Source organism: Zonotrichia leucophrys, unplaced genomic scaffold (genome assembly GCF_028769735.1).
Source record: "Zonotrichia leucophrys gambelii isolate GWCS_2022_RI unplaced genomic scaffold, RI_Zleu_2.0 Scaffold_34_1600103, whole genome shotgun sequence".
NCBI classification, from domain to species: Eukaryota; Metazoa; Chordata; class Aves; order Passeriformes; family Passerellidae; genus Zonotrichia; species Zonotrichia leucophrys.
Window position 1 is genome coordinate 705,332 of NW_026992239.1, and position 12,117 is coordinate 717,448.

The 12,117-nt window shown below is 54.3% G+C and overlaps 2 protein-coding genes across 2 annotated transcripts in view; both read left to right on the forward strand.

Annotated features, from left to right (window-relative positions):
* POLA2 (DNA polymerase alpha 2, accessory subunit) overlaps positions 1-2,716 on the forward strand; it is an 18,239-nt gene extending 15,523 nt beyond the window's left edge. Inside the window, exon 17 of the mRNA XM_064737138.1 lies at positions 2,574-2,716. Within this exon, the coding sequence (XP_064593208.1) occupies positions 2,574-2,694 (121 nt within the window). The 3' untranslated portion in view covers positions 2,695-2,716. The remainder of the gene's footprint in view (positions 1-2,573) is intronic.
* A 109-nt stretch (positions 2,717-2,825) lies between these two features.
* CDC42EP2 (CDC42 effector protein 2) lies at positions 2,826-12,078 on the forward strand. The gene is made up of 3 exons (XM_064737154.1): positions 2,826-3,351; positions 7,648-8,336; positions 8,904-12,078. Exon 2 carries the CDS (start codon positions 7,664-7,666, stop codon positions 8,318-8,320), a length of 657 nt encoding a protein of 218 aa, XP_064593224.1. The 5' UTR covers positions 2,826-3,351; positions 7,648-7,663; the 3' UTR covers positions 8,321-8,336; positions 8,904-12,078.
* The last annotated feature ends 39 nt before the right edge of the window (positions 12,079-12,117 follow it).

A 12,117-nucleotide genomic window follows, 5' to 3' on the forward strand; every position in this document is an offset into this window, starting at 1 on the left:
GGGTAAAATCCCTGGGATTGGGGTAAAATCCCTGGGATTGGGGTAAAATCCCTGGGATTGGGGTGAAATCCCTGGGATTGGGGTGAAACTGCTGGGATTGGGGTAAAATCCCTGGGATTGGGGTGAAATCCCTGGGATTGGGGTGAAATCCCTGGGATTGGGGTGAAATCCCTGGGATTGGGGTGAAACTGCTGGGATTGGGGTGAAATCCCTGGGATTGGGGTGAAATCCCTGGGATTGGGGTGAAACTGCTGGGATTGGGGTGAAACTGCTGGGATTGGGATTGAGACTCCTGGAATTGGGGTGAAAATTCCTGAACTGGGGTTAAGGCATCTGGAACCGGGGTTAAAACTCCTGGATTTCCAGTTAAAATTCCTGGAATTGGGGCTAGAACTCCTGAAACTGGGGTTAAAATTCCTGGAATTGGGGTTAAACTCCTGAAATTCCATTTAAAATTCCTGGAATTCTGGTTAAATCCCCCAGAATCATTCTGCCCATGGAGGATTTCCCCAGAGGAATTTGGGATTCGGGAATTTGGGATTCGGGAATTTGGGATTCGGGAATTTGGGATTTGGAATTCGGGAATTTGGGATTCGGGAATTTGGGATTCGGGAATTTGGGAATTTGGGATTCGGGAATTTGGGAATTTGGGATTCGGGATTTTGGGATTCGGGAATTTGGGCGTGGGACCCTCCCTGTCTGGGGTCACCCCTCACCTTGGTGGCCTCGTTAAGGACTTGGAGTTTAATTAATCCCAAACGAATTAATTAATTATGAATTCCCGGTGCCGCCGCAGCTCTGGCTTTGACCCTTTCCCACATTTTTTACCCCAAATTGATGAAGGTGTAAATAATTAAAGTTTCTGTCCTGGTGTGGTTTCCTGAGGTAAATACAGGGAGGGATTTTGGGGTAAAACCTGGGAAATCGGGGCTGGGGAGGGAAATTCTGATTCCAGTGTGGGGCTGGGATTTAACCAAAAATCTCCTTTTTCTGCCCAAACATCCCCACGGAGCACTTGGGGAATGCTGAGGTCACCTCTGGGTTCTGTGCCCAATTCCAGCTCTTCCCACCCCAAACCAAATCCAATTTTTCCAACATCCATGAAATTTTATTTTCCTCCCGTTTCCATCTTTATTTCCATTTTATTTACATTGTTTCTTTTTTTTTTTTTTTACAAATGGAGCAGAACCCAAATTTCCTCCCAGATTTCCCCTTGGCTTCTCCTCCCCCAGCCTCGGTTTCCCTTGGAAAAACCCGATTTTATTTAATTTTATTTTATTTGGGATTTAATTTGGGAATTCCCGAGGGTGCAGGGCAGGGCAGGGATCCGATCCCGCCGGGATTTTCCAGGTTCCATTTCCGGGAGAGGCCGAGGGAGCTCCGGGAGCTCCTGGGGAGGGAAACGGGGCCGGGCCGGGACCGATCCCGAATCCCCAAATCCCGAATCCGGATCGTGGCCCCGATCCCAAATTCCAGCCCCGATCCCAAATTCCGGCCCCGATCCCAAATTCCGGCCCCGATCCCGAATTCCAGCCCCGATCCCAAATTCCGGCCCCGATCCCAAATTCCGGCCCCGATCCCAAATTCCGGCCCCGATCCCGAATTCCAGCCCCGATCCCAAATTCCGGCCCCGATCCCAAATTCCGGCCCCGATCCCAAATTCCAGCCCCGATCCCAAATTCCGGCCCCGATCCCAAATTCCAGCCCCGATCCCAAATTCCGGCCCGATCCCAAATTCCGGCCCCAGTCCCACACCTGGATCCTGATTCCGGTCCCAAATCCTGATCCCCAATCCCAAATCCCAGCCCTGATCCCGGCCCAGACCCCAAATCCCGGATTCCAGCCCCAATCCCAAATCCCCATCCTGGATCTGGATCCTGGTCCCGATCCCAAATCCAAATTTTGGATCCTGATCCTGAATCCCGATCCCGATCCCGATCCCGGGCTCCGCAGGTGCCACCAGCGGGAATTCGGGAGGGAAAAAGGAAGGGAAGGGAAGGGAAGGGAAGGGAAGGGAAGGGAAGGGAAGGGAAGGGAAGGGAAGGGAAGGGAAGGGAAGGGAAGGGAAGGGAAGGGAAGGGAAGGGAAGGGAAGGGAAGGGAAGGGAAGGGAAGGGAAGGGAAGGGAAGGGAAGGGAAGGGAAGGGAAGGACAGAACATTCTCATTCTCTCTCGGTGCCGCGGGCAGGGCGGGCAGAGCCTTCCCCTTTTCCCCTTTGGAGCCCTCCCGGCCGCGCTCGGCGCTGTCGCTGCCCGGATTCCCATCCCGGATTCCCGGCCCGGATTCCCATCCCGGATTCCCATCCCGGATTCCCATCCCGGATTCCCATCCCGGATTCCCATCCCGGACTCCCATCCCGTGCTCCCATCCCGGATTCCCCGCCCGCATTTAAAGGGCCCGCAGCGATTCCTTCCTTTGATCGGGGGAAAAGAGCGGAACCTCCCCCCAGGGCCCCCCCGCCCGCTCCGCATCCCGGCTGGATTAACAACATAGCGCTTCATTAACGCAGCGCTTCATTAGCACAGCGCTTCATTAACACAGCATTTCATTAACGCAGCGCTTCATTAACACAGCGCTTCATTGGAGCCCTCCGGCTCCGCCCGCTCCCGGCTTAGAGCGGCTCCCGGCGGAGCCCCGGAACGGAACGGCCCCGGAACGGCCCCTGGAGCCCCCGAACAGCTCCTGGATGCCTGAAATTGGCCCTGGAGCCCCGGAATAGCCCCTGGAGCCCCGGAACGGCCCCGGAGCGGCCCCTGGAACCCTGGAACAGGCCCGGAACCGCCCCCGGAGCCCCGGAATCCCTGGAAGAACCCCAGGAACGGCCCCGGATCCCGGCCCGGCGCTTTCCGGAGAATCCCCGCATTTCCGAACCCCTGAATTCCCAAAGCCTCCGATTTCTGAACCCCCGCATTTCCGAACCCCCGGATTCCTGAACCCCTGGATTTCTGAATAATGGATTCCTGAACTCCCGGATTTCCGAATCCTCGGATTGCTGATTTTCTGAACCCCCGGATTTCCAAATTCCCGGATTTCCGAACCCCCGGATTCCTGAATTCCCGAACCCCGGAATTTCCTGAATTCCCAGATTTCCGCATTTCCAAGGAGTGTCCGGGATCCCGAGCGGACTCCGAGCCCATCCCGGCCCCGGGGCCGCTTCGGAGCCGCCGCTTTTCCCCAATTTCGGGTTCGCTTTTCCCGAATTTCGCCTTTTCGTTTCCCGAATTTCGTCTTTTCCCGAATTTCGCCGTTTCCTCTCCCGAATTTCGCCGTTTCCCGTGGTTTTCCCGGCCCTGCCATGGCTTTGCCAGCGCTGCGCTGCCCCCGGGCCGGAGCCGCCGCTGGATTCCCCAGGTGAGACGGGATCGGGGATTTTAATCACTTTTAATTCATTTTAATTCATTTTAACCCATTCGTTCCCGGTTTTAATCCATTTTAACCAATCAATTCCCGGTTTTAATCGATTTAAATCAATTTCAGCCAATTCTTTCCCGTTTTAACTCAATTTTAACCAATTCCGGCTTTTTCCGGGCCCAAAATGGGCAGGAAATTGGAATTTTTATGGGAAAAAGTAAAAATGTTGAGGTGCTGAAGCTCGAGGGGCTGAAAAAGGAACAAAATTTATAAAAAACTCCCCAAATTCCTCCCAATCCAACCCCAAAATCCCCAAAACCGATGGAAAAGGAGCGGGATTTCCTCCGGAGGACCCAGAATTGACAGAAAAAAGGGAAAATTCCTGAAATTTTCCTGGGTGGGAATCGAATCTGCTGATTCGGGCGATTCCAGGCTCGGAGTCCTGGAGCTCCTCCCACTCGGATCCGGGGCAAAACTTCCCTTTTTCCTGCTTTTTCCCCTTTTTTTCCTTGGTTTTTTTCCTGTTTTTTTTTTTTCCTGTTTTTTCCTGTTTTTCCTTGTTTTTTCCCTTTTTTTCCTGTTTTTCCCTGGTTTTTTCCTGTTTTTTCCTGTTTTTCCCTGGTTTTTTCCTGGTTTTTTCCTGTTTTTCCTTGCTTTTTCCTTGTTTTTTTTTCCTGTTTTTTCCCTGGTTTCCCCCCATTTTTTTCCTGTTTTTTCCCTGGTTTTCCCCGTTTTCCTCATTCCTGACTCATCCTTTGGGGTCTCCTGGGATTTCAGGGATGGAAACTCCCATAAATGAATTCTTCCTTGGATAATTCATTATCCTCCTTTCCCAGCTCATTTTCCACCTGTTTGGGATCTCCCTGAGGAGGGGATTCGGGGGCTGGGACCTTCATCCCCATCATCATCATCATCATCATCCTCATCCTCAGCCCCACCTGGGAATCCACATTTGCCCCCCCTATAATTCCATTTTATTCCCTACAAATCCATTTCTATTCCCCACAAACCCATTTTTCCCAAAAAAACCAATCCGTTTTTTCCGCTTTATTCCCTCCAAATCAGTTTCTTTCCCCCACAAACCCATTTTCCCCCGTATAATTCCTTTTTTCCCCCTTCAAACCCATTTCTATTCCCTCCAAATCCACTTCTTTCCCCACAAACCCATTTCCCCCAATAATTCCATTTCCCCCCACCATAATTCCATTTTTCCCCTCCAATTCCCCATTTCCCGGTGCCGATCCCGGTTCCCAGGGCATCTCCCCGTCCCCAGCCCGGCGCCGCCCCCCCCCCGTCCGTCCGTCTGTCCGTCCGTCTGTCCCGTCTGTCCGTCCGTCTGTCCGTCCGTCTGTCCGTCCGTCTGTCTGTCCGTCCGTCCGTCCGTCCGTCTGTCCCGCGCTAATCCCGGGCTCAGCGGTGCCGCTCGCTCGGCACCGTCAGCGTTGGCCCGCCCGGAGCCGCCGGGGCCGGGACCCGATCCGGGATCCAACCGGGATCCACCCGGGATCCTTTCCCCATCCCGGGATCCTTTCCCTTCCCTGATCCTTGGATCCTCTCCCTGATCCTTGGGATTAACCCAGGATCCTTCCCCATTCCTGGATCCTCTCCCATCCCGGGATCCTCTCCCCATTCCCTGGATCCTTTCCCTGATCTTTGGGATCAACCCGGGATCCTGTTCCCTTCCTGATCCCAGGACCCTCTCCCTGATCCTTGGGATCCTTCCCTTCCCTTCCCTTCCCTTCCCTTCCCTTCCCTTCCCTTCCCTTCCCTTTCCCTTCCTTCCCTTTTTCCCTTTTTCCCTTTTTCCTTTTCCCTTTTCCTTCCCCTTCCCTTCCCTCTCCCAAATTCCCGGCGGTGTCACCTCGGTCGGTAACGGGAAATGGGGGGAAAATGGGGGAAGAATCCCATAAAAACGGGAGAATCCCATAAAAACGGGAATAACAGGGGAGAATTCCATGAAAATGGGGAAAATTCCATTAAAATGGGGGAGAATTCCATGAAAATGGGGGAAAATTCCATTAAAATGGGGGAGAATTCCATGAGAATGGGACAACAAGGGAGTATTCCCTCAAAACAGGGAATGATAAGGGAATATTCCATAAAATTGAGGAACAATGAGGGAGTGTTCCCTAAAAATGAGGGGTTATTCCCTAAAAACGGGATAATAAGGGAATATTCACTAAAAATGGGATAACAAGGGAATATTCACTAAAAATGGGTGATCATGAAGGAATATTCACTAAAAATGGGTGATTATAAGGGAATATTCCCTAAAAACAGGGAATTATAAGGGAATGTTACCTAAAAATGGGATAAAAAAGGAATATTCCCCAAAACCAGGGAATTATAAGGAAATATTCCCTAAAAAATGGGATAATAAGGGAATATTCCCCAAAAACAGAGAATTCTGAGGGAATATCCCCCAAAAGCCGAGAACGGGCGGGACCAGGGCAGCTTTGGGCCGTGCAGGGGAATCAATGGGGATTTTCCATCCCTCGTGCAGGGGAATCAATGGGGATTTTCCATCCCTCGGGGCATCGCTGCCGTTGCTGTTGTTGTGTTTGCAGGGACAAATCCTGCCCGGGAATTTGTCCCCAAATCCCTCTCAATGTCCCCAAATCCCTCGCGCTGCTCTGCCCTTTGCTGTTACAAAACCAGGCGTGGGTGGATTTTTTTTCCCCCTGAAAACTCGTGCTAAGGGTGAAAACTTCCAGAACTTTCCATTGCTGATTTAACAGGGAACATTCTGGTGGCCCCAAACTCGTTCCATCCCTTTTTTCTGGTGGCCCCAGACTCGTTCCATCCCTTTTTTCTGGTGGCCCCAAACTCGTTCCATCCCTTTTCCCTCCCACTGAGGGATGGATTCATTCAGGGCACCAAAAGTTCCCATTTTTGCCCCGTTTCTCCCCAGAGCTGGAAAACCCAGCGCAGATTGAGCCGAGCTCAGAGTGAAACAGAGGAAACCCCAACTTCCTTCCCCTCGCGGCCCCAAATCTCCGAAATTTCTGGTTTTTACTTCAGCTGGGCGGGGCAGGGTGCGGATCAGGGTGAGAAAATCCCTTTTGGGTTCAAAACGCCTCTTTCCAGACTCTGCTCTGCTGAGCTGCAACTCCTCCCTCACCCAAACCCGCATTTCCCTGGGTCCCAGGGTTTGGGCAGTGATAGCACCACAGGGCAGGTCTGGGGTGGCTCTGAGGAGCTGGAGCTGGGTTGGTGCTGAGGAGCCGGAGCTGGGTTGGCTCTGAGGAGCTGGGTTGGCTGAGGAGCCGGAGCTGGGTTGGTGCTGAGGAGCTGGAGCTGGGTTGGCGCTGAGGAGCTGGAGCTGGGTTGGCTCTGAGGAGCTGGAGCTGGGTTGGTGCTGAGGAGCCGGAGCTGGGTTGGTGCTGAGGAGCTGGAGCTGGGTTGGCGCTGAGGAGCTGGAGCTGGGTTGGCTCTGAGGAGCCGGAGCTGGGTTGGCTGAGGAGCTGGAGCTGGGTTGGTGCTGAGGAGCTGGAGCTGGGTTGGCTCTGAGGAGCTGGAGCTGGGTTGGCTCTGAGGAGCCGGAGCTGGGTTGGCTCTGAGGAGCCGGAGCTGGGTTGGCTCTGAGGAGCCGGAGCTGGGTTGGTGCTGAGGAGCTGGAGCTGGGTTGGTGCTGAGGAGCTGGAGCTGGGTTGGCTCTGAGGAGCTGGAGCTGGGTTGGCTCTGAGGAGCCGGAGCTGGGTTGGCTCTGAGGAGCTGGAGCTGGGTTGGTGCTGAGGAGCTGGAGCTGGGTTGGCTGAGGAGCCGGAGCTGGGTTGGCTCTGAGGAGCCGGAGCTGGGTTGGCTGAGGAGCCGGAGCTGGGTTGGCTCTGAGGAGCTGGAGCTGGGTTGGTGCTGAGGAGCCGGAGCTGGGTTGGCTCTGAGGAGCCGGAGCTGGGTTGGTGCTGAGGAGCTGGAGCTGGGTTGGTGCTGAGGAGCCGGAGCTGGGTTGGCTCTGAGGAGCTGGAGCTGGGTTGGCGCTGAGGAGCCGGAGCTGGGTTGGTGCTGAGGAGCCGGAGCTGGGTTGGTGCTGAGGAGCCAGGTCTAGGTTGGCTGAGCAGCCCGAGCTGAGGTTTCACCGGAGCTGAGGTTTCACCCGAGCTGAGGTTTCACCGGAGCTGAGGTTTCACCCGAGCTGAGGTTTCACCGGAGCTGAGGTTTGACCGGAGCTGAGGTTTGACCGGAGCTGAGGTTTCACCGGAGCTGAGGTTTCACCAGAGCTGAGGTTTGACCGGAGCTGAGGTTTCACCGGAGCTGAGGTTTCACCCGAGCTGAGGTCTCTCCCCTCCCGCCCCCCAGGCCCTCCTGAGGCGCCATGGCCACCAAGGTGCCCATCTACCTGAAGCGCGGCAGCCGCAAGGGCAAGAAGGAGAAGCTGCGGGACCTCCTCTCGTCGGACATGATCAGCCCCCCCCTGGGCGACTTCCGCCACACCATCCACGTGGGCAGCGGCGGCCGCGCCGACACCTTCGGGGACATCTCCTTCCTGCAGGGCAAGCTGCACCTGCTGCCGTGCGGGGACGGCGACGCCGCCGAGGGGACGCCGCCGGCGCCCTTCGAGTTCTCGCGTGCTGCCACCATGGCGGGCGGGCAGGCGGGCGCCGAGGCGCCGTCGCCGCTGCTCAAAAACGCCATCTCGCTGCCCGTGCTCGGCGCCGCCCAGGCCCTCACCCTGCCCCTGCCCGCAGCGCCGGCGCCGCCCAAACCGCCCCGGCTGCACCTGGACGAGGCCGCGGCACCGTCGCCATCGTCACCGCCATCATCATCATCGTCACCGCCGCCATCGTCGGTGTCACCGTCGCGTCCCCGCGCGGCCGCCAACGGCGACGCCGAGCCCCTGCTGTCGCACGCCGGCTCGCTGCTGTCCCTGCACGTGGACCTGGGCCCGTCCATCCTGGACGATGTGCTGCAGGTCATGGACCGGCACCAGGCCGAGCGCGGCGCCGCCGCCCGCGCCCAGATCCTGACGTGAGCCGGGAACGCGCACGGTGAGGAGGAGGAGGGAGGGTTTGGGGTGGGGATCTCAGATTCCAGCTTGGGTGAAGGCTTTGGGAAATGCACAGTGAGGAGGAGGATGGAGATGGAGGATTTTGGGTGGTTTCAGATGTGGATCTCAGATTCCAGCTTGGGTGAAGATGGCACCATTGCAAAATGGATGGTGAGGATGAGGATGGTGGAGGATTTGGGTTGTGGATCTCAGATTCCAGCTTGGGTGAAGGCTTTGGGAAATGGACAGCGAGGAGGAGGATGGAGATGGAGGATTTTGGTTGGTTTTGGATGTGGATCTCAGATTCCAGCTTGGGTGAAGGTGGCACCATTGGGAAATGGATGGTGAGGATGAGGATGGAGGATTTGGGGTGTGGACCGCAGATTCCAGCTTGGATTTTGGGTGGTTTTGGATGTGGATCTCAGAAGGCATTGAGAAATGGATGGTGAGGATGAGGATGGAGGATTTTGGGTATTTTTGGAGGATGAGGGTCTCGGGTTGCAGCTTTGATTTTGGGTGGTTTTGGATCTCAGATTCCAGCTCGGATTCTCCCCTTTCCTCTCTCCAGGTGAGGGTTCAGCCTCGGGGGAGAAGCAGAGAGACCCTGGAGCTCTGCTCAGCGCCCTCTCCTGACCAGGGAACGCGGCCGTCGGACCCAAAGTCATCCCCCAAACTTTTGGGGTGAATTCCCAAAGATTCGGGCCAGGAGGATTCGATTCTGACGCTTTTGGGGTGAATTCCCAGAGATTCCGGCCAGGATTCAATTCCATCAGACCCAAAGTAATCCCCCAAACTTTTGGGGTGAATTCCCAGGGATTCGGGCCAGGAGGACTCGGGGGCACGGTGGGGTTTGCTCTGAACCCCCTGGGCTGCCTGAACCTCACCCTCTGCTCCGGGAAATCCTCGGGAGCCCCACGGATGGGGCCGGGATCCCCGAGGGGTTCCTGATTCTGGAACTCAATCCATGGAGGAGCCAAACCCCCGAACTGGGCGAACTGGGAATCCTCGGGGAGAAGCAAAACCAGCCAGGAACCCCCCGTGGGCTGCAGGCGGATCCTGGAATGGGGGATCCATCCCGGATTGTGTGGGATGCTGGGGTGATCCCAGCTGGATTTTGGGCAATATCCCAATTTAAGGACAAAACCCCCAGGAACCCCCCGTGGGCTGCAGGTGGATCCTGGAGTGGGGGATCCATCCCGGATTGTGTGGGATGCTGGGGTGATTCCCGCTGGATTTTGGGCAATATCCCAATTTAAGGACAAAACCCCCAGGAACCCCCCGTGGGCTGCAGGGGGATGCTGGAATGGGGGATCCATCCCGGATTGTGTGGGAGCTGGGGTGATTCCCGCTGGATTTTGGGCAATATCCCAATTTAAGGACAAACCCCCCCTGGAATGGCTGCTGGAGCCCCACGGGACAGGGGGGCACCGCCTTGGCCGGGCTGCTGCCCCCCATCCCCTCCTTTCACCCATTTCGGGCGCTTTGAGCCCAAAACCCGGCCGGGATCCGCCCGGGGCCCCTCTGACCCCGCTGGTGCTGCTCCTCATTGCCTGGCCCGTCTGATTGAGATTATCTGCCTAATGACTCATTAGATTCTCGTTAACGAACCCTTGTCCCGCCTCTTCCTTCCCCTCCCCCCCTGCGCCGCCAAACCCGAGGCACTTTGGGTGCAAACGCCCAGAATTTGGGGATAAACCCATCCAAAAAGGAACAAACTGAGGTTAATTAAGCTCAATCAGGTTTAATTGCTATTTAGTCCAACTCCTCCCTGCCCTAAACTCTTTTCTCCCCACACCCTCTGTGCACGTTTTATTTATTTTGGGGATTTTTCCTCCCCAAAGCAATTCCAGCTGTTTCAGAACCTCCTCGTTTGTGGTTAATGAACCCCAGGGATGTTTGTGATTAATTAAGCAGAGATTGGGATGGGGACGTGGCTCTGAGTCCCCTCCTGAGGGAAAGGGCCCAGAACGGCTCCTTTTGGGCCCAGAACGGCTCCTTTTGGGCTCTCTGTGCTTTGGGGCTTTTCCAGCACGGCTGGGTCGGGACAGCGGGGATGGATTTGGTTTTTTTCCCAGGATTTCACCCCAATTTTCCTGGGTTCCACCTTAATCAGTGATTTAAAGCTGGAGCTGTTTGTGCCCCACCTCGGCGCAGGAATTGCGAAATCGGCGCTGCCGGAGATGTTTCGAAATAACCAAAATCTGCCAAAATCCCCTTTTTTTTCCTGTTTTGTCCCTTTTCTCACCCAGATTTTTCCCTTCCACAACTCAGGGCTGAATTTTGGGGTGTTCCAGCTTTAATTTGGGACCTTGTTCACCCCTTTTTCTTCCCCCACTCATCCCTCTCTGCTCCAGTCCTGGAAAAGCTCCTTTAATTTGCTAAATTTGGGGCTTTTTACCATTAAAAAAAAGTTGATTTTGCTTTTCTCACCCCTCTCCTCCTTCCTCACTTCCCTGCTAAAAACCCCTGAAATTATCCCCAAAATTATTGTTATTATCCCTGAAATTACCCCAAATATCACTTTATCCCTGAATTATTTTCTCCACTATCTCATCTGCAAAAACACCAAATTCCCTAATTAATTTTCAGTTAACGAATAAATCATTTGGGATCCCTTTCCGCAGGACTGGAGCCTCCTTCACTTCTCCCCTAATTAACCCCTCCCCAAATTAATGATTTATTCCAGCCACCGTTGCCAAACTCGCTGATTTACTCTCAATTCCAAGAATTTGAGTCTCAATTCCAAGAATTTGAGTCATCCATGACTCAGCGCCCGCTGCCCCTCCCTTTCTGGGGAGTTTATGGCGGAATCAATCGAGACAGGGATCGTTAATTCATTAATTAACTTCCTCGTTTATCCCGGGATTTCCGGGCAGGGGATTAACGCCGCCCACGCCGGGATTACCGGCAGGAGGAGGAGGAGGAGGAGGAGGAGGGAGGAAGGTTTGACCTTGGGGGAAAGAAAAGGCAAATTCTCAACAAAAAGGAAAAAAAACACAGGTGGGATGTGGAAGTAAGGAGGAAAAATAGAGAGGAATTCACCTGGAAATGAGGAACTCACCTGGAAATGAGGAACTCACCTGGAAGTGAAGAATTCACCTGGAAATGCAGAATTCACCTGGAAGTTGACATCAAACCACGCTCTCCGTGGGGTCTGTGGGTGACCCCTGTCCTGAGGGATCAATTTGGGGATATTTGGTTAATTCAGGTTTGATAAAAAGGGAGAAAAGCTCAAAAATGGGGTCTGTGGGTGATCTCTGCCCTGGAGAATGAATCTGGGGGAATTGGGTTAATTCAGGTTTGATAAAAAGGGAAAAGAGCTCAAAAATGGGAATTTTTGGCAGGAAGAGACATAAGGAATCTGGGGAGATTTGGGATCTGAGGGATTCATCCTCACTTATCCCTAATTTCACTCTTTCCTGGCCTTCATTTATCCCCCATCCCGAATTTATCCCTCATTTCCATCCCAACCTTCACCTCCCTTTCCCTTTTATCCCCCAAACCTTCTCCATCCCTTCCTTTCCCCATTTCCCTTTCCATTCTGCATCTTCTCACTCCTCTCCATGGAAAGGTTCTGATTGAAAAAGACCTTTGGGATCATCGAATCCAACCTGGTCACCCGGAACAGTCCCCATGTGCCACATCCAGGCTTTTTTTGGGATAATTCCAGGACAGCAATTCCACATCTCAGGGTGGGACAACCCTTTTCAGGAATTTTCCTCAATAAATCTTCCCTGATCCAACTCGAGGCTGTTCCCTCTTGTTTTATCCAGCGGGAGAAG